General features: G+C 33.6%; 1 protein-coding gene across 2 annotated transcripts in view; it reads right to left on the bottom strand.

Annotated features, from left to right (window-relative positions):
* Window positions 1-456: 456 nt before the first annotated feature.
* zip (myosin heavy chain 10) overlaps window positions 457-21,818 on the bottom strand; it is a 24,822-nt gene continuing 3,460 nt past the window's right edge. The window contains exons 2-9 of one of the 2 annotated variants that reach the window (XM_035861589.2): window positions 11,941-12,097; window positions 11,691-11,809; window positions 8,246-8,269; window positions 6,617-6,709; window positions 6,367-6,529; window positions 4,939-6,275; window positions 1,329-4,864; window positions 458-1,197 (exon numbers count right to left, since the gene is read on the bottom strand). In XM_035861589.2, coding sequence (XP_035717482.1) covers window positions 1,071-1,197; window positions 1,329-4,864; window positions 4,939-6,275; window positions 6,367-6,529; window positions 6,617-6,709; window positions 8,246-8,269; window positions 11,691-11,809; window positions 11,941-12,097 — 5,556 coding nt within the window. In that variant the 3' untranslated portion in view covers window positions 458-1,070. Of the gene's footprint in view, window positions 1,198-1,328; window positions 4,865-4,938; window positions 6,276-6,366; window positions 6,530-6,616; window positions 6,710-8,245; window positions 8,270-11,690; window positions 11,810-11,940; window positions 12,098-21,818 lie in introns of both variants that reach the window. The other variant, XM_035861590.2, reaches the window with a different exon arrangement.

The raw sequence follows: 21,818 nt of genomic DNA, 5'->3' as shown, positions 1-21,818 counted from the left end.
CCTTTTAAAATGAAACTGGAGTACAACTATCCATCTCAATTTGTCGTATTTTATTTATATGATCCGCATAGTATTAGTTTAATTGTGATACTATTTGTGATAATAATAAAATATTATAATAATTAATAATAATAATAATAATAATAATAATAATAATAATAATAATAATAATAATAATAATAATAATAATAATAATAATAATAATAATAATAATAATAATAAAAATAAAAATAATAATAATAATAATAATAATAATAATAATAATAATAATAATAATAATAATAATAATAATAATAATAATAATAATAATAATAATAATAATAATAATAATAATAATAATAATAATAATAATAATAATAATAATAATAATAATAATAATAATAATAATAATAATAATAATAATAATAATAATAATAATAATAATAATAATAATAATAATAATAATAATAATAATAATAATAATAATAATAAAGACTAATATCTTAATGCTATCTAATAGTTTTGTTAAGTTGTTATAAATTATGCAGTAATCCGCTTTGTTATTGACTTCTATTTTTCTTGATTACAACTTCTGCATCATATCAATTTAAAATCATGCTTGCATTCATACCGCTCGGCGGTCAAGTTATTAATTAATAAGTTGTAAAATTATATACATATCCTTAAACAAAAAAGACTCTTCTTCTTCTTCTTACACTCGACGTCTCATGGCATTTTATGGGAAGCATATAAAACTCTAGTGAAAATAAGGAAGAAAACAAATAGAGTAGTATACAAACAAAGAAATAATTACTTCCTATAAACTATTATCCAATTCGCAGGATCAATATACAAAGATCCATCTTTATATATCTCTTAATAGCACTCTTAAGAAACAGGACTTTTATGCGTTATCCTCCTTGTAAAATTTTATCACTGAAAGCGAATATTAGATCGAATGTACTAAATTCAATTGACTTTATATAGTCGATGTTTACATAAGATCGAGAAATTCCGCTATCGTTGTCGCTTCGTAACGTGACGCAGGTTGTTTTCCTCGTTTTTGCACATTTTAAAAGATTTATAGGACTTCAATTAGTATTTTCTTCCCCGTCGATACTTTCGTCTTGTGTTGTCGAATCATCGCCGGACCCTCCAGTTTGTACAGATCCACGTTTTAGCCTCGTAGAGCTCAAACTTATAGCAGGTCCACCACGCCTTTAAACAAATTTACGAAAAGAGGGTTGCGTGTTATGCGCCTATAGAAAGGTCTTATACTCCAATTGCATTTATAATTATCTCATTATTTCGAAAATGTCAATTATCCGAATTGTCTATTAGATATTTACCTCAATTTGTTCTTCAGATTTGCTACTTCACGTGTAAGTTCCTCTTGAGATTCCAGCATATCATCCATCTCTCTTTGAGCTTTTCGCTTCATAGCTTTGTGTCTACTGATTTCTTCTTCTGCTTCATCTAACTGTCTCTTCAGTGTTTTCATTCTAGCATTTACTTTTTCCACTTGCTCCTTGTATTGATCGGCGTTTCTCCTCTCATCTTCTAATTGTATAGTCATTTCTTTCAATTTCTTTTCTAATTTGCGATTGATCTTTTGTTGAGCAAACCTTTCCTTTGCTTCCGTCTCAAGTTGCTCATCCAAATTATTTATCTTCGATTCTAATTGCTGTATTGTAGCTTTTGTCTTGGCACGTTGAGCAGTTTCTAATTCGGCAAGTTTTGCTTTCAATTCCTTGTTTTGTCTCTCCAATAACATTCTGTGAGATTCAAGTTTCTGTGTCGTAGATCGTTCGGTAGCCAAATCAGTCGACAATTGTTCTATTGAGATCTGTCCCTTTCTTGCACGATCCACAGCGACCTCGGAAATAGATTGTTCCTCTTCCAGTTCTTCTTCCAAAGTAGCGATTCTTGCTTCAAGTCTACGCTTCTCATCGAGCATTAAAGTTCCTTTATTGGCATTGTTGTTAACTTCCTCTTGAAGTTCATCTCTCTCGTTTTCAGCCGCTCGTCTAGCGCGTTCGCTGTTAGCCAAGTCTTCCGTTAGTTGCATCAAATCCGCTTCAAGACTCTTTACTTTCCTTTCCGATTCTTTCGCACCAGCTGCTAATTCATCCCTAGCCGCCCTGAATTCTTCTATTTCCCTAGTATAATCCTTTATTTGTACTTGTAATTTTTTCAATTGTTTCAACGCATCCTCTTTCACTTTGTTATGAATCTCCAATTGTTGCTCCATGTCCTTGTAATCGCTCTCCATCTTTTTACGTTGAGCTATTGCAGCCGCCCGTTGCTTTCTTTCGTCATCTAATTCGGCTTCAACATCACGCAATTGCTTGACCAATCCTCGGCGCTTCTCTTCTGCTTGTTCCTCCTTCGCTTGAAGATCTCTCTCGAATTGCGCACGTAAAGCTTGCATATTTACTTCCAATCTTAATTTTGCATCTTCAGTAAACTGCAATTCATCTTCCAATTCTTCTACTTGAGACCTTTGTTCAGCCAATTGCGATTCCAAAGCACGTTTAGCTTTTTCCAATTCATGCACGTTTTTGTCAGCTGTACCTTGATTATTCACCAATTCATCCAGTTCCGATTGGAGCCCGCGACGTCCTCTTTCCAATTCTTCGACCTTCTCATTAAGTTCGTCTAATTCTCTCGTTAATGAAAGGACTCTAGTTTCTTTCTCACGTGCTTCTCTTTCCGCGTTGTCTCTCTGTTCCGCATATTGTTCCGACACGGCCTTCTCTTCTGCAAGTACCTTGTCGAAATTCTTCTGTTTCTTTTCTAATTCTAGCACCTTGGCTCGTTGCACTTCCAATTCGATGATACTGTCTTCCAATTCGGCTTGTATCTTCTTCTTCGATTTATCTAACTTGTCATTAGCTGCTTGCAATTCTTCGACTTGTCTTTGAAGTGCCTCGATATCTTTTGCGCAACGTTTTCTACTTTCTTCCAATGCTGCTGCCGCTTCTGCCTCTTCCTCGGCACGTTTCTTCGCTTCTACCAGCTGAGCGTTCAAATTCAAAACTTGTTTTTCCAAGCCACGTTTTGCCTCCTCTTCTTCTTCCAATTGTTCATGTATACTTTCCTTCTCACTTTCCAACGCACGAAGTTTCGAACTTAATGCAAGTTTCTGTCTCGTCTCTTCCTCTAATTGTTGTTGAAGTTCCGTGAATTGTGATTCGCACGTTGCCGATGCTTTTAAAGCGGCTGAAGCCTTCAATTCCGCTGCTTCTAATTGTTGCATAACGCTTTCAGCCTCTTGCTGAAGTTTCGTTACCTTTTCTACCAATTCTTGTTTGTTTCTCTCAATTTCACCTAATTTGGCGCTGACATCGGCTAACTGTTGCTCTGCTTGTTTACGACGACGATCAGATTCTTGTCTGCTCGCACTAATCGATCTCAATTCAGTAGCCAAATCTGCATTTTCAGCCTCGAGAGAACCCTTTGCTTTCTCTAAAGCAGCTTTAGTTTTCTTTAAGGCATCCATTTGTTCGTTCAAAGCTGTTAACTCTTGCGTATGTTTGTGTCGCATATCAGATAACGTAGCTTCGTGTACCGATGTTTCTTCCTCAAGATTCTTCTTCAAAGTAGCTAATTCTTGTTCACGTTTACTTCTTAATTCTTGCTGAGCTGCAGTAGTATCCAATGAATCCAGCAATTCATTTTTTAATGCTTCCAATTCCTCGTTCAAATCTCGCTTTAATTTTTCTGCCTTACTACGCGCCGCTTTTTCTGCTTCTAAATCTTCCTGTAATTCGGCTAATTGCGACTCCAATTCTCTTAACGCTTTTTGTGCTTGCGCCTTTGCCGCACCTTCTTCGTCCATCTTTGCCATCACTTGATTCAGTTCCTCTTCGCGTTTTCCCAATTGCAATTGTAATTCTTCGACTTGCGTTTTTCTTTCGGAAAGTTGTTCCTTCAAATCCGACACTTCGGTTTCCACTTTTCTCTTCGATCTATCTACTTCCTGTCGTTGTTGATGATCCTTAAGTAATCTCTCTTCGAGGTCCGCTATGGTTGCTTCGTGTTTCGCTTTTAATTTTGATAAATGTTTTGCTTTCTCTTCTTCTTCCGCCAAAGTTTGAGACAAATCGTTCGCACGTTCCTCGAGAATTTTTTTCTCCTTGAGCAGTTTCTGATTAGTATCATCCGAAAGTGCAAGATCTTCTTCGAGTTTCTTAATTTTTGCATCGCACTGTACCTTTTCAAGCTGTAGTTTCTGTCTAGCAGCCTCTTCCTCTTCCAATTGCTCTTCTAAATCGCTTATGTTCAATTGCAATTTTTTCTTCTCTTGTGTCAATGCCGCACTCCTCTCTTCCTCCTCTTCGATGCGCGCTTCTAAATCATGCAATATCTCTTCTAACTCCTGCTTACGCGCAGCCAATCTTGCTCGCATTTCCTCCGCCTCGGCGCAAAGTTCTACCTCAGCTTGCAACTGTTCGGCTAACATCGTTTTCTCTTCGATGGCTTGTTGATACTTACGTTCATATTCTTGGGCAGAGTGTAATTGTGATTCGAGTTTATCTCGAACTTGCTTCAATTCGTCTTCCTTTTGGGTGAGTTTCTCTTCTTGTTTTGTTACCTCTAACAAAGGCTTCACTTTGGTGTAAAGTCTCCACCATTGCCAATTACGAAGCTTCAAGTAAGCTGCACAGTTCCTTTGTATAATACGAATGGCGTTCAATTGTTGTAAACGTTTCTGATAATTGCGACGTGCCAAGAAACCACGACAGAATGCTTGGAAGTTTACGATCAAATCGGTTATTTTGTAATCTCTTTCTTCTTCGAGATGAGCCAAAACACCGGCACGGAAGAATATCTTTGATTGACCAACTCGATAAAGGTTTGGATCCAATTCTAATGCTTGAATCTAGGAAGAAACGAATAAAAATAAGAATCAATGTGGTTTTAAACAAAATTTCGTATTAAAGAGAAGATACATACCATTTTCTCGCAAGCCTTCTTCCCGTCCATGAAACCTTTCGGGATAACGTTCGGTGTGAGTAACTCATAACGCTGTCTAAATTCCTGGAATGGAATTCTATTTGGGAAACCTTGTCTGCAGATACGTATTCCCTCTAACACACCGTTACATCGTAATTGATCCAATACTAAAGGAGCATCTATTTTACCAGCTCTTTTCTCATGATTTGGAATAATACACCTGACAAAGTTCGGATTGGTATTTTTCAGGGTCAACATTAATTTAGCCAATTGCTCTTTATACAGTTGAGATACCGTTCTAAACATGCCTTTTCTAGTCCTTGCACCAAACTGTGTATCCGTCAGCGCTTGTTGCGCCATGCCTACGATTTCAGCGTCTTTCCAAATATGGCAGACGAATGGATCCTGGGATGCCTGTAAAAGGCTTACCACGTTCTCGTTCAATGGATCCATGTTTTTCATTAGCCATTTAGCCGCCGAATAATCCACTTTACCGGCATAATGTATAATAGCAAAGTCAGCGACACCTCGAAAATCTGTTTTCATAAATTTGGGATGCACGCTGTGTGCACCGACGAGTTTCTCGACGAACGTTTTATCGGTCGCTTTGGGGAACCAACATTCTTCGTCCAATAAAGCCATGATACCCATTGGTTTGTCGATCAAATCGATCGTAGGTTGAAGATCGAGTCCAAAGTCGATGAATTTCCATTCGATACCTTCTCGCTGATACTCCTCTTGTTCGAGAATGAACATGGTGTGATTGAATAACTGTTGTAACTTTTCATTTGTGTAATTAATGCATAGCTGTTCGAAGGAATTCAATTCGAATATCTCAAAACCGGCCATATCTAAGATACCTATAAAACTGGCACCTTGTCTTTTCGTTCTATCCAAAGATCTATTGATCCTGTTAACTAACCAACGAAACATTCGTTCGTAGCATGCCTTTGATATAGCTTCCACCGCAAATTCTACCTGTTCCTTTGTCTGTGCTTTAGTTACAAAGTCCCTACCGACTTTGATTCGAGGTTTTAAGAAAGCTTTTGTCATTTCTGTTACACTGAGACCTAACAGATGAGATATTTTTTGTGCTACTGTATTATCAGGTAAAGTCGCTTGATCGGAATTACGTTCTTGACGGAATTGCATGGAACCGAATAGCATCACTGCAGAAACAATGCGGAAGATCGATGAGAAATCTTCGTTAGTCATACCCATGATGTGCATCGATTTCACTGTTGAGAAGAATTCAGCGGAATCATCGACTCCTGGTACAGGCAGAATACCATTGGATAAGAACGGATAATGTTTAGGGTCCTCCAATATAAATTCCTCTGTAAAGAAAAAAAGAAAAATGTAATAATCAAACGTCTTATATTTCTTATCATGATCAATATATTATCTTAGTTATTTATCGGTACATACTTTTTTGTTCCGATGAGGCACCAGCAAGCAACTGGTAAAATATATGGAAAGTTCTTTCATCCTTGGCTTGTCTGATCGCTCTTGATTTCTCTAAAAGATAAGTCTCGATATTTGCACCTGCGATATAACCGGAGGCATCGAAATTTATCCTAATAAATTTGCCCTAAAAGACAAGCAAGAAGAGGGAAAGAAATTGATAAATATCGTACATGAGTAAATGTTACTAATGCTAATTGTCAGAGGTGCTTACGAAACGAGACGAGTTGTCGTTCTTCACAGTTTTTGCGTTTCCAAATGCTTCTAAAATTGGATTTGCTTGAAGGAGCTGTTGTTCGAGTTCGCCCTATAATAAAATATAAAAGCAAGATGATAAGCATGGGAGATTAAAGAAAAAAAAAAAAAGAAAAGGAAAACAGAAAAGATCATACAGATTTTTGACAAAATGTAAGCACGTATAATAAATTTCAGAAAGGGTTGACAATTTTATTAACGACAATAAGCAATTCTTTTGTAATTTTTTTTTCTTTTTTATATATAAATTTTATCTCGATTATATCAATTTTAAATACTTATTGTCGTTTTCGTTTTAAATTACAGCAGAGCATGAAATATAAGCTGCCAATAAAGCATTGCATGTTCATTTATATGTTGACGATAAAAGAAAAAATAGAAATAGAAATGCTTTCTGCGAACGACTATTTTCCATTGATGCTTTCAATATTATCTTTTTTTTCCAATATCTTTATTGTCCTCTCAGAATACAGTAAAAAAAAACACTGGTATGGACTGATATCGAAAATAAACGTATATACATATACAAAGCATATAACGACATACGGATGCATCAACATTTGATATTTTCCAAATAATAAGTAAAAGAAACGATGAGCATGAGAAACTGCAACGTATTGGCTAACTGATATTTTTGCTAAAACTTTTTACTGCCGATTGTCAATTACATTTTTTTCAAGGTATTAGTATACATATCCCCAAACAAGTTATACAAATATACACAAGCTTATTGTTAACCAATTGGAAGTACGATTATATATATATATATATATATATATATATATATATATATATATATATATATCAGGTGACCTATAACTTGAAGGTATTATCGGAGCGTAAGAATATGAACAACAAATTATAGCTACAATATTATATTGGTACTATAAATTCTTGCGAAGTATCATTATATAATATTCATTTAAAAACATAATCTTTCTTCTTTTTAATATGATGATTAAAATACTATAAAATTTGATTTAAAAAAAAAAAAAGAAAAAAAAGAGAGAGATTAAATAATAATGAAATAAAGATAATAAAGTATTAATGGATTTTTAATACCGGCTCCTTTCTAAAACTCCAAAGCGATTGAAGAATAGGAAAATTTTAAATATTAATAACACGAAGGATTAAAAGGAATAGACGACACCAATTTTACGACACCAATTTTACGACACCACATCCAAATAATGTTAATAATTGTTTTTTTCTCCTCCTCACATTAATTACCGCAAACTTGTCCGACACACTCCCAGATGCCTGGATCCATAAGCAGCGAGAAAAAAGTGAGGAAAGATCTTTGTTAGACAGCAATGAAAAATTAACTATTATCGTTATATATATAAATCGTTCGTTAATTGTTGCACTTTTATTGCATTGTTTTATGTGTATATACAATTTATTAAATATTATTCATTATTACCAAAGTCCAAAACCAATTGTTAGTAAAGACAAAAAAGAAAAAAAAAAAAGAAAAAGAAATAAAAAAAGAGAAAAAAAGAAGAAGCAGATAACATTGATTGCATTTGATTGAAAATGTGATTACTGAATTTAAATACGTATAGGTTTTTGTTTTATATCGACTTACTATGATTAACGCCGGGCTTGGGGTCTATTGATGGAAGGCAGCCAAAATGTCAGCACCGAAAACGAAAGAATATTTTCAATATTAAATAACGTTCCATATTTTTTCTTTCGAATCGATATTTCCATTTTTCTCTCCATTCTTCGTATCTTATCACGATAGGTTTATGGTAACACATAAAAGGATCGAATGAAATCATGGTAGATACAAGCACCAGGTATGAATATATGTACCTTGGGAGAAAAAAAAAAGAAACTAGTTGGGCCATGGCTTCGCATATGTATTACTCTCACGGTTCACCGATTTTTGCTGTTACTCGCATATATATACGGGTATACATATATATGTAATACCATATATGAGTATCTAACCAACGAGATTTCAGCTGTCCTCGCATATTATTTTATCATTTATTTATGTAACGAACTTTCATTGTCCTCCTATCCATCCTAAATCATTTCCAGCCTGGTTTAAAAGAACATGAATAATGTATTTACTTCGAAAGGAAGGATTCTTAACGTGAATGAATTTATAAATCTCTTGGTAGAACCGACGACGTGTCTTTTACTCTCGCGGTCCAAAATACAATCCCCAGTGTCTCTTCTCTACTGCCTTCTCGTTACCGTTTATTTACACGCTCGATACTTGCTTATGTGGAGAGACCATAAAAAAAAATAATGATTATTATTATTATTTGTATCATAATTATTATTATTACTTAAAAAGGTTTCTTTTTTCTTTCAGAAGATATGACTTAGGATTTTCTTCAAAGAAAGTAAATTTATGATGATACTGAAGTTTACGACAAAATCGTGTAATACGGTTTAGGAACTTTGAATTATTTCAAATAAAAACATTGAAAAATAGAATTTAAAAATATTCTACATCCAAAGAGTACTTTGTTAAACTTAACAAAATTCTTAAGGATGTACAAAATCTTCAATGTATTCAATATATTATCCATTCACTTGCACCTTCATTTGAACAAATTTAAAAGGTATTTTTCTTTGGGAAAAACTAGTTTAGGCATCGTTTTCACATAACGATGAGTCAGAAAAGATTAAGTAGGTTGCACCGTATACGCACGTGTGTGTGTGTGTGTGTGTGTGTGTGTGTGTGTGTGTGTGTGTACGTGCACGCGTGTGACTCAAAGTAACTTGGGTTGATAAATAGAGCGTTTATCTGAAAAAGGAGAGGTCCTTCGAGAGAACGTCGCGCGTCTCTCGATGATCGCGAGTCTGCATATACTAATGGAGATTAAAAGAAAACGAAACGCAATATAAATAGATTGAACATGATCGACGTTAGAATCCTATCATCGCCATTATTTTATCCCTATATATCATGAAGCAAGCTTGCTTAGACTAATCGAAATCGTATTAAAGTTACCGTGGCCTTCGACAGGATGACATAAATGATCGTTCTTCGTAGCGATTTATAATCTATAAATTCATACGGGCGATAACTCTATTTTCCATCTCGATAGAATAACGCTTATATTCTAATATAATTCTAAACGCGTTTAAATCATAAAAAAGATCACGATCCAAGTGTTTTTCTTTATGATAAAAATTTGTTCGTGTTTCTTTAAGAGAATATGATCCATACATTCAATTAGAAAAGATTAAACGATCGAATAGTTCCCATATTTCCCGTAAGATATTTTAGTACGCTCCAGAAACGAACGATCTTTATTTATCAAAGAAGACCGTGGTTTATACGTACGTACGTCACAATTCAAGCTTTGCATTTTCAGACGACGCATTGCTACCACGGATATATAACAAAGAGCTTACTGTATGCAATCGAGAAACGAATAAAGAAAGTCACTATTTTTAAAGGCACTCGTAGTATGTGTTTGAATAAAAGTGAATGGTAAGAAATTTATTTCGTAAAAAAGAAAAAAAATAAATAAATATCAAAATCCTAGGATAAAAAAGGAAAAAAACAAAAGAAAAGATAATTGTATCAAATCAATGGTATCAAAAGTATTTTTGTATTATGTTTTTTTAAATAATTTCATTTAATACGCGTAATTATTAATTAATTATTCATGAAAATAAATCTAGAATAATGTATATCTATGTGTTACGCTATCATCGGCAAGCAGTTAACGATTTGTAATTAGTGAGATAGGATGAACGATGTATCACGTAGATCAAGAGATAAGATTACTAATTCATAATGTTTCTCTAATGGCATTTATAACAAATGTAATAACTATGAAAGTTCTCAAGTATAATTTTTATAGATTAGAGTAATACGCTTTTAATGGTCGGATCTATAACTAATTGTAAGTATACATTAACTGTATATCCTATACAATAAAATTAATAAAAATACACGTACACGTAAAGATGCCTTATTTGTGTCGAGCTAATATAAACACACATATGTATAAAGAAAGAAATATCACATTTAATTGGGAAATGCGCATTGTTGAGTTGTTCGAATTTAAATAAGCGGTTTGAAATGATGTCATGATTCGGAAATTGAGGTTGGAGTTCCGCTAATGCGGACTCTTTACGGTTACAAAATCTTCCGATTCACAGAAATGCTAACTTCCTGTCATCAATTGGCCCATTTACCTGAAGAATTCGTGAAAAACGAATCGAATTTACTGATCAACTATATAATAAAAGTTGATCATTGCGAAACTGACTCAATTAGTTAGAATATATTAATTTAATTATTCAGTTCTCTATATTCAGTTCTAATACATCTATTAGAACGTTATAAAAATAATATTCGCAGATATCGGATCGGTATCAATGGAATGATTTCTTGAAATACACGGTATCTCGATAGCGATCTTGATGACGTTTATATTCATTCACGATCGAGTTACATTAATGTCTTATACTTGTATTTATATAGATATGAATATATGTACTTTTAAATGATGGAATTATCCTTTGAATATGTATTTGCTTGAATAATGCTAAAAAATTAAAAGTACCCTCGGAAAGATATTTTTTGATCTTTAGTCGTTAGATACTATCAACACACAATATATCTTATTAACCTAATGTTTTCCATTTAATTCATTGTTGACCGGTCACGAGTATGCTGGTTTTGCATGCATGCAACTTATGTAATTATTAAAGTAAATATGCGATTCGTGCAAATTGAGAATTTTTTAATATTTTAATAATGATTTTAATTCAATTATAAACTGGAAACATTCAATTATAGTCGAAACATGGAACATATTACACTTTTTCCGTATAATAGCCGGTCATCAACATGTTTCAGTATTAACGAAAAAATTTTTCTTCCATCTTATCTCCTAAATTTCTTCTTAAAGAAAACAATTTTTTTTTCTTAGACACCCTATACATACACTGGTATCTCTCCAGAGAGAAAAAGATACAAAGAGAAATTAGAAAGAGAAAGAACATTTCTAACTTACGGACTAAAAAAGAATGTCCGTGTGTTAAGTTCTTACCGCATTGGACTTGGGTTTCGAAGCAGCAACATACGCCAGATATTGAATGACCTTCTTCGTGTTCTCGGTCTTGCCTGCTCCAGACTCACCGGTACACAAAATGGACTGATCCTCGCGATCTACAAAGTACATAACGGTTTTTTTTTTTCAAATATTCTTTCCATTATCGTTTGTCGCTATTACGTCATGTACCACTTTTTCAATGGTACATCGTAAAGTATCGAAAACATACGTTATCGTTAATAATTACCTTGTAACATCGAACGGTAGGCCGTGTCAGTGATGGCGAAAACGTGGGGTGGTACCTCGTGTCTTTTTATACCCTTATACCTTTCCATTATCTTTTCCGTATAAATCGGCAATCTTTTGTAAGGATTTACCACGACGCAGAACAGTCCAGAATACGTCTGAAATAAATAATAATATAAAATTCGATTAACTTTTCTCACGATATTATAACATAGATATTTTAATTTCAATATTTCGTAATTGTAAAAATCATGAAAAAAAAAAATTATTTCAATTAGAAATAGATATTGAGATTTACAAGTTTATTTTCGTATTCAAACTATATAAATTTGAAGTTTTATTGATTTTCTGATAAACCTTCAGTTAAATTTGATCGTTAAATAAGAAGGTAACATTTTAATTGATAATAGAGATTTAATAGTAACAGCTAAAACGTACGTAGTAGTGTGTGTGTGTGTGTGTGTATGTGTAAAGGCACGAGTTACAAATGAAAAAGATACAAGCTAACATAATGTTTCTCTCCTTTATTCTCACTTTGTCTTTCGGTTAAACGCGGCCAAGTGTAGAAATTTAAGCGCCATTTACAGTTTAAGAATGTTACACCTACGCAATCCCTTCGTTCATATGTACATACGTACGTAGGTATATACATGCGTGTGTGTACATATACACCCGCGCGCGCACATACACACACATACCCACATAAAGAAGACACGTATACGTTGTACGCCATTTCGCGTCGAGCCAAAGAAAATAAAGGCAACGTGAGAAAGAAAAATTACTCGATAGATAGATAACGACACGACGAGTCTCTTTTAAATCGGTTGTATTTCCATCATATTTTGTATATTTTTCTTATTAAAAAGAAACGAAATTACGTTAACGTCTAAATGATCATACCTGCCAATAATCGAATTTATTTCCGATTTGTGCATTAACTTTCTTTTAAAGATTATTACTGTTAGTCACAACGTCAGTAAAAGTGATAGAAAAATTGATAGAAAAATATGTTTTTCTTTTTTGATCTAAAAAATGACTTAATGGGTATTTATAACTTGATTTATGTACAATTTTAATTTTTGTTTTTTATTAAATAATCCTTTAAATAATAAATAAAAAGAAAAAACTTCTTCAACTGACGATTTAGATTTTAGCAAATTGGTTGGGAGACACTAAAGAAGCTTTCAGGAGATGACCGATCGATTCTCTCTCTCGATTGTTCTCTCTCTCTCATGCTTGGTTTTCGCTTCTCGTCTTGTTTCTTTAAAGTCAAAAGAACTCTTTGAAATGGTGAAATGAACGTGTATAGACTTTTTAATCAAACAAAAAGAATCTTAGGATTGTGGAACTTGCAACTTCTCAAAAATTTGAAAACTTTTCTAAGTGAACTTTCGTCGTAGAAATATCGATCTCTGTTGCATTTAGATATTACGAAAATTTATACGATGTTTGGAAACATACAAAGTGTCGTTTTTATTTATAGTCAATATGATATTTTAAACATATGTATACAAAATTATATTAATTATTAAAATAATTTATTTGTCAACGAAAATTAATTTCTTCGATTGAAATGATAAAAAGTATAAAACTGAAATGAATATGCATCGGAGGATCGACTCCGATTTCCGCGTTTGTCCTTGAGAAAATAAATAATTAGTGAGGTCGTGACACGTCTTTATTGATTTATGCGTATACCGACGAGAAACAATTTAAAATAGTGCGATAACATTAAGCGAATACTCGAATAGCAAACGAGAATCTCGCTCAAGATTGAACTTTGGATGTGCGTGGATTTTTCAACTTTCGAAAGTGTCGAGTAACGTCTGCATAATCTGTTTTTTCCTTTTATTTATTTTTCTTTCTTTTTTTTTTTGACGATGCAATGAGATTACAAAGTTTAAAGAATCAATTTAGAAAAGTGGATAAAATTTATAAAAGACCATCTATATTTTTATTGTTCATGAGCTTGAAGATTATTTGATATAATAAAGTTGCTTATGTCATTCTCAATGAAATACAAGCTAAATTCTTCCGATATCGTATTTATATTAACGTTATAGAATCATTCTAAAAGGAATAAAAACAGCTTTATGAATTTATACAAAGATTCTTCCACGTGTTAGTAACATCGTCACACCTGTTTCCCAAACTACCTACGACGTGATTCACGTGTTCACTTTCCCTCTGGCTCATACGATCTTCCAAGTATTAGTCATTCTTGTGAGAAGTTTGGTTCTCCCCTATTTTTTGTTCATCCGTTTTTTACTTAGAGAACAAAGAACGATGAGCATGCGTATACATATACTAAATCAAACGTAAAAAGAGATAAGGAACTAACGTCAGTATTACAAATTTGAAATAAAATCGAGTTATTTTTTTACAAACTAAAAAACAAAGACAAGAAAACAAAAAACAGAAAAGGAAAGGGAACATTAAACAAATATAAAAAAAAAAAATCGAATAATTCAAGTTAGATCTCAGAAAGTTTTGACCGGGTTCTTGGATCTACAAGGACACAAAATGAGTTTTGTCTTTGATTTTTTTTTTTTTTCTTTTCGTTTACTTTCCTTTTTTTTATTTCATTTCTTCTTTTCCTTCAACGACAAGACCATGCGAAGGTCCTCGAAACCGGTCTCGAAAGGCTCGACCTGCCTAACATTCCCGCTTATGGACCACCGCAATAAACGCATCCTTCGACGAAAAGATACGGTACGTATATCACGAAACAGAATATATCGTATAATGATCGAGATGTATCGTATGATATAGCAGGGATCATTAAGAATACCATAAATGGTGCTCACACTTTCGAGGGCATCGTCGAAACGTGATTCAAACTTGACTTCAATTTCGCACATATTCGTAAATCTTGAAATTCATAATTCAAAAAAGGACAATCGTAATTTTACGAAATAAAATGTCCTTTTTTGCTAAAGAATGTAAAAGAAGCTTAATAATTTCATAAGTTTTAAGAAAAACTAAAGAATGTAAAATAATTGTATATCTTTTTTTTTCTCTTTCATTACTAAAAATGACTAAAGTTGTCTACCAGTATTGAATTCTGTATAAAAAAAAAAAAAAAAAAAAAAAAAAAATGACTATAGTCATCCAATAAAATTCTACATGAATTAAGCATATTTTTATATTTTCATGGCAATCAACGTTATTTTTTTATCCTGACATTCTCTTTTTTATTCATTTATAATTCATTATATATTAATTTGATATAACTTAAATAAAAAATCAATAATTTGCATAATACAATGAGATTGCAGATATCTAAGAGCAACTTCGCTGTAGCCAAAGAGTTAAAGGGTCACGAACTCTATTTCGTTTTATCGAGAGAGAGAGAGAGAGAGAGAGAGAGAGAGAGAGAGAGAGAGAGAGAGAGAGAGAGAGAGAGAGAGAGAGAGAGAGAAATCGAGTCGGCTTTGATACTTTCTCTATCTGTTCAGAATAAGGATAAATAAAACGGATAAGTAAAAAAGAGATAAGGAGAAGGAGAAAAAGATAGAGAGAAAGAGAGAGAGAGAGAGAGAGAAGGAGAAAAAGATAGAGAGAGGTGGAAGGAGAAAAAAAGAGAGAGAGAGAGAGAGAGAGAGAGAGAGAGAAGCGATCCTTTTATGGAGAAGATCGCAAAAGGTATAGAGTTTGAGAAGTCGCAAGGAATCGACTCGTTTTGCTTGGAAGATTGCGTCAAAGTGCCTTTAAGGCACCGCGAGAAGAAGCAGGTTAAGGACGTTCGTACTTATAAGGACTCGTCTTTGCTTTCTTGCTAGAATCGTTTCTTCCATACTCCTTTTTCTTCTTCTTTTTCTTTCTCTTACTCTTTCTATGTACATATCTTTTTCTTTTTTATCTTTTTTACCCTTTCTCTCTCGATATCTCGTTTCTCTTTCGTCCGTTTCCAACAAGCATTATCTCTATTTCTCTATTTCTTTATTCTCGTCACGACGATGACGACGAAAAGAAAATCGAGAAATTGAGAGTAGTATCGAGAGTATTTATAAATCGAGTAAATGTATGTCTCGTCATATTTTGCGTCGAGTTAGATGCAATCCTTTTATAGCACGAGTCGTACGTAATTATCGTTGTGTCGAACGTACTACATACATACATACATATATATGAGTGGCACGTTAAATACGTCAGAAAAAGTTAACTTCGTTCGTGTTAACTCTAAAACTACATGGAAAGAAGGATATAAAGTGATGTGTAAGCGCGTATGTTTATATTTATATATGAATATAATAGCACGATACAAACTAGTTTTGCTATATACCTGAAATAAACAAGTTTCATCGTATGATTTTGAGTCAGTTAATATTACGCTCTGGTTCTATAGTTTGAAAGGAATTCTATCTTTCCGTGTATTTCTACATTACTCAGGAATAAAAGGAAGCACGAGGAAACAAAATAAACGTTGAAGGAAAGTTCCGCATTCGATAAGCTAGACATTAGCACGATACGTTATTTTACACGCGATCCGCGTTGTTCGCTGTTTAAAATGCCCGCGACATCTTTCTGCGCATGCGCGATTAGCATTTCAACCGGCAATAGATCGAACAACTTAGCGCAACTTTTCAAAGATAATCAAACCGAATAACTTTATCGTAATTTCTCTATCTTCTCGAGCATATTATCTTTTGAAAATATTCGATAATCAAATTAGTCTACGATTTTTCCCTCTTCTTTTCATCGAGAATTATTCTCGACAACACTCGGTATTCATCAGAGATGCGTTCAACTAGTCACGATCGTATTGATCGTGAGTGTTATACTCGAGAGATATTAAAGGGAGGAACTTTCGGAGGACATCGAATACTGCGTGGAAACGGGCTACGTTCATCCGACTATACCAAAGAATATTTTGTAAAAACCGGTTTTTCGAATCCCTCTTCTATAACGGAAGACAACTTCGTACCTCTTTGAAACATAAACGTTTCTGAACTTAAATATCTTCGATAAGAACGGTATCTGTTATCCATATTATATACAAATATATTATATACAAATACAAAAAGAAAAAAATAAGTAGTATGAAGGATAAGAAGGAATTTTAAAAATTCCAAACTGAAATTCAGGATTGAGGACTTTTGCAAGAGACAAAGAGAGAGAGAGAGAGAGAGAGAGAGAGAGAGAGAGAGAGAGAGAGGGAGAGGGAACTTGTTTGAGACGCCATTTTTCTGAGCCGATAATCGTGCACGATCGCTGGAGTCTAAGGAAGTTTATTGGACTTTGTCGTATATGTGTATGGCAAAAAGGGCGCGGCACGGGGTCGCTTGTGGAGCTGATCTCGAGTCCTCTCGAAATCCTGACGCATTCCACGTGCATGCACACAGCTGCAAATACACGCGCACATCGTTTAAATACGAAAAAAAAAAAAAGAAAAAAAAAATAAATAAATAAATAAAATGAAAACGAAGTATTCGGCGCCATCGATCGAAATTGAACGACTTCTCTCTTCATATTTAGTATACGTCCCATGAAAAAAAGAAAAAGAAAAAAATACTTTTTTGTCTAGTCGTATCGGAGCATGACGTCACCTGCTTCAGAAGGATCGCTCATGTATTCGTGAGAGAACCGATGCGTATGACGTCACTTTTGTATTACCATGCATACTTTCGTGCTGCGGAGAGTAAATGAAACGCGTGGAGAGCGTACGATCGCCTCGAATACGTTTTCCCTTTCCCTTCCTCCAATCCATCCATCTCCCATCCTCCCCGCCCCACTCTCTCTCTCACTCGCTCTCTCTCTCTCTCTCTCTCTCTCTCTCTCTCTCTCTCTCTCTCTCTCTCTCTCTCTCTCTTACTTACTTTTATCGAATAACAATGTCATGGCATTGGATATATGCTGGAGTGAGCTCAGAGAAGGGTCTTCATGAATCCACGGCAAACATTGACGCCATTTTTTTTTTACTTTTTTATGAAAACGTGACTGAGAGAGATATGTATGTGATTCTTGACTAGCCTCGACTCGATTAACTATTTGATTAGTCTATCTTTCAAAATGTCGAACGTAAGATCGATATTTGGAATGAATCATTCGACGAAAAATATTTTTAAAATGGAAAATTTTCAAGAATATACGTATATGGTTATATGTGTTATAGAAAGAAATAAAATTATACGAGAAGACTGTTCTGATGAATGTGCGCATTAAAAACATGTATAAAGTTTTAAATACATGTATATACATATATATATATATATATATATATATATACACATATATACACATATCTATATATATATATACACACACATGTGCATGGAGAACAAAATAACTAAACCAGCGTAAACATTACATAGATTATTAACTATTATCGACTTGGTAAGAGTTATTTATCAAAGTAATTTTTCTTTAAATTAGATTCTCTAGCTTGAGATTGATTTCTTTTTTTTAATACTTTCGGAAAAGTATGTTAAAAATGATGAATTAGTCGGAAACTTATATCCTTCAAAGTCTTACGTTATGGTAAATAACTTCGAATGCTGGGAAGTTTAGCCAGGCCCACTTGATAATTATCGATTAGGAAAGTCAAAACGAGAAGGTTACTAGAATCGCTCAAATAGGGCGAAAGAAGAAACGTGTACATATGCATATACGAGGACGGGGACGTTAATTAAATGTGACCATCTATGATCTATTCTAACGCAAATTACGTGGGTTGTTATTCGAAATACGTAGGCGATAAATAGTATAGTGCGTCGTTCAATACTATGTACACGTATACATACATAGAATAGATAGTTGATGGGTATTAACTAGCTAGATAATAGATGTAAATCATAGAACGTTATTAGAGAACGTAGATCGTTAGCCCGATGTAATCCGGATCGATTTGTGATACCCTTTATTACCTCCGACTTAAATTGTTTTAGCAATAATAATTATCTCATCATCAATTAGAGTTACCCTCAACGGCAACTATTAGTAATAGGATTAAACGTACGTTTTTACCGTAGAAGGTAATAAGAAATAAGAACGTTCGAATTCGTACCATATAAGGTTTGGGATAACGACGAACGAGTGAGAGAGAGTTCTCGATCGTTACACAACAGAGACATAATTTTATGGTCAACGTACGACCGTGTCTATCCGTCTGTAATAACGAAAAATATATTTCTCACCGCTTTATTTACATATATATATATATATATATATATATATATATATATATATATATATAAATAACCCATCTTTTTATTAGCGAAAGTTTTCAGAGATTTTTTTTCATCTCTTTTTTTTCTCCTGACATTATGTATGTATACCTACATATATGTATATTATGACGCATTCAGCGACTCCTTTTTTTTCGTTTTTTATCATTACTAATTTATAGTCTTATCAGTATGGACAGTTTATAACCGACGTGCCCAATTTAAGATAGTTACGTTGGTTTGGATTCAAGTAACGTAATTCGTCGCTCAAATTGACGTTCATTGAACACGTCAGCTGTTCAGTGTTTTTTTCTCTTTTCTTTTTTCTTTTTTTACTTTTTTTGCTTTTTTTTTTTTCTTCTTTTGTTAGTTTTCTCTTAATAAATTCAATGTCTACATTAAATCCTTCATACCACGCGCAGGTATATTACTCGCAGGTATATCGACTTAAGGATATGTAAGATAAAGTTTCTCCGATAACTTATTCTCGCGAATTTGTCCTCGGAGAAATACTAGCAGGAAAATTCCAAAATGTAATCTATCCCCTTTACTCTTCTCTTCGTAATTCATAGTCCAACCGTTACTTTGACATGCACGATCGCGTTTCTTCTCTCGCGTGTGTGCGACTAGTACACATAGTATACAATGAATATTAATCGAAGCAAAGTCTTCGACCTGGGTTCTATTACGATCGAGATAATAGAGATTTCTGGATGAAAATTCCTCATTAAAATCTACAAAATATTTACAGTTTGTTTCACGAAGCTTGTTTCAATCTTCATCTTTATCAGCAAGTAAAGCGAGGAAGAATTTCGAAGAATTTATATATAGGAAAAAAGAGAGAGAGAGAGAGAGAGAGAGAGAGAGAAAAAGAAACAGTAAATAAAAGTAAAGGAAAGACGAGGCCAATCTCGTGCTCTCAAAGACATTACAAAATAATTTGCTGACGAATTGGTAATACGATAGAACAAGCTCTCTAGATACACGTATACGTTCGTCAGAGGATTCTTGGCGTTATTACTCGACGGTAGAAAATAAAGATAGCACCAAATTTACAAGGTCTTATTCGAATACGTTAAAGAACTTATTCGATGGATGATTTGATTCTCGACTCAAGATGACGAATCATTATGGATGGAACGAATGCACAAGAGATTCTTGTAATCTACCGCCCCCGCCCCACCTGTTTCCATCTTGTCCTTTTTTCCATCTCTCTTTCTCTTTCTCTCTCTCTCTCTCTCTCTCTCTCTCTCTCTCTCTCTCTCTCTCTCTCTCTCTCTCTCTCTCTCTCTCTCTCGTTCCTCCCCCACCTCTCTGATCGCTGAATCAGTCGGGCATGAGTCACTATAAGTACTGACATTCGTTCGTTCCACAAGTTCAACCGAAAACTTTTTAAGATACACGCTTCCAATTTCTCCCGACGCATTTCTATTTTTCTTATCTATATAAAAATATTCGAAGGCGATGTTAAAATAAACGATATTAAAATTAAAAAGCAAAAAAAAAAAAAAAGAAAAAAAAAAGGAAAGAAAGAAAAAAAAAAGAAAAGAAAAAAAATTTTTTTCTTCGGAAGAAAAATGACTACGAAGAAGAAATAAGAGAAACTTCGATACGAAAGATGTGTGCATTAAACGATATGCGTCGTAGGCACTTTACGGGCTGAAGAAAAAACAACGATAACCAATCTAAATGTTCGACGTATACATCTATCTATGTATGTATGTATTTATGCATGTGGTACATGTTTAGATGTGCATCAATTAGACTTCAGAGTCTAAAAACGAAGAAACGAAGTTTTCTGACGATAAACTCGATGGGGTAAAAATAAATGTTCATAATCTGTTAATTGCAATAATAGTTTCATCTTTTTTGTTTCTTTTTTTTTCTAATGAGTCACCGCTTGCCAAATTCAAGAATAAAAATATTCCGAAAAGTTCTCAATTGGAAGACAAATTTTTTTTTAGGAAATTTTTCTGAGTTCTTTCTATTAAATATGTCGTTGACTTAATTTGTTACTAAGTTTGCTCTACGTAAATTGAACGATAGCACAGGAACGAGATTGAACATCCTGTTGATGTAGAATGAGAACAATCATATATATACATATATATATATATATAAAATTTCTTTTTTTGTGAAGACAGCTGCATGGTTTGCTATCTTATCAGTTTGTATTATCACCGGAACGCGTTGCCGTCTTGCTCGGACGTATAGCTTTTAAGAAAAGAAATAAGGAAAAAGTTTCATGATAGAAGACTCTCTCGCAAAACAATCTATTATAATCTGTTCAGGACAACGATCCTATAATACTACTGTTTAATAGAAATGACTTTATATACTATTTAATAGGAACGATGTCAATACAATGGAACATAGTTACGTCGTATTTGGTATATGTAGCAAGAATATATTGAGAACACCAAAGGAAGGAATGTGTAGTCGACATTAACGTCGTTTCGTAATAAAATGTTTAAAGCGTCCCAAATTCTTTCACAAAACGATCGATCCTTTCGTAACGAACTTTTTACACGCATCATTCGTTCGTTCTCCATTCAGTATTTTCCAAATTCCGGAAACATTTAAATTTACCGCATATTTGTCATAATTTTACGAGTAGAAAGTTTACTGAGTTATTTTGCTGAGTGTCAATCAGGATTATTATCGATAATTGATATTCGATTTCATTTTTTTTTCTTTTTCTTTTTCTTTCTCT

The sequence above is a fragment of the Vespa mandarinia genome, chromosome 2 (assembly GCF_050613455.1).
Source record: "Vespa mandarinia isolate Hongniang chromosome 2, ASM5061345v1, whole genome shotgun sequence".
Taxonomy (NCBI): domain Eukaryota; kingdom Metazoa; phylum Arthropoda; class Insecta; order Hymenoptera; family Vespidae; genus Vespa; species Vespa mandarinia.
The sequence above is the reverse complement of the archived record's forward strand: the minus strand, read 5'-3'. Positions and strand labels throughout refer to the sequence as shown.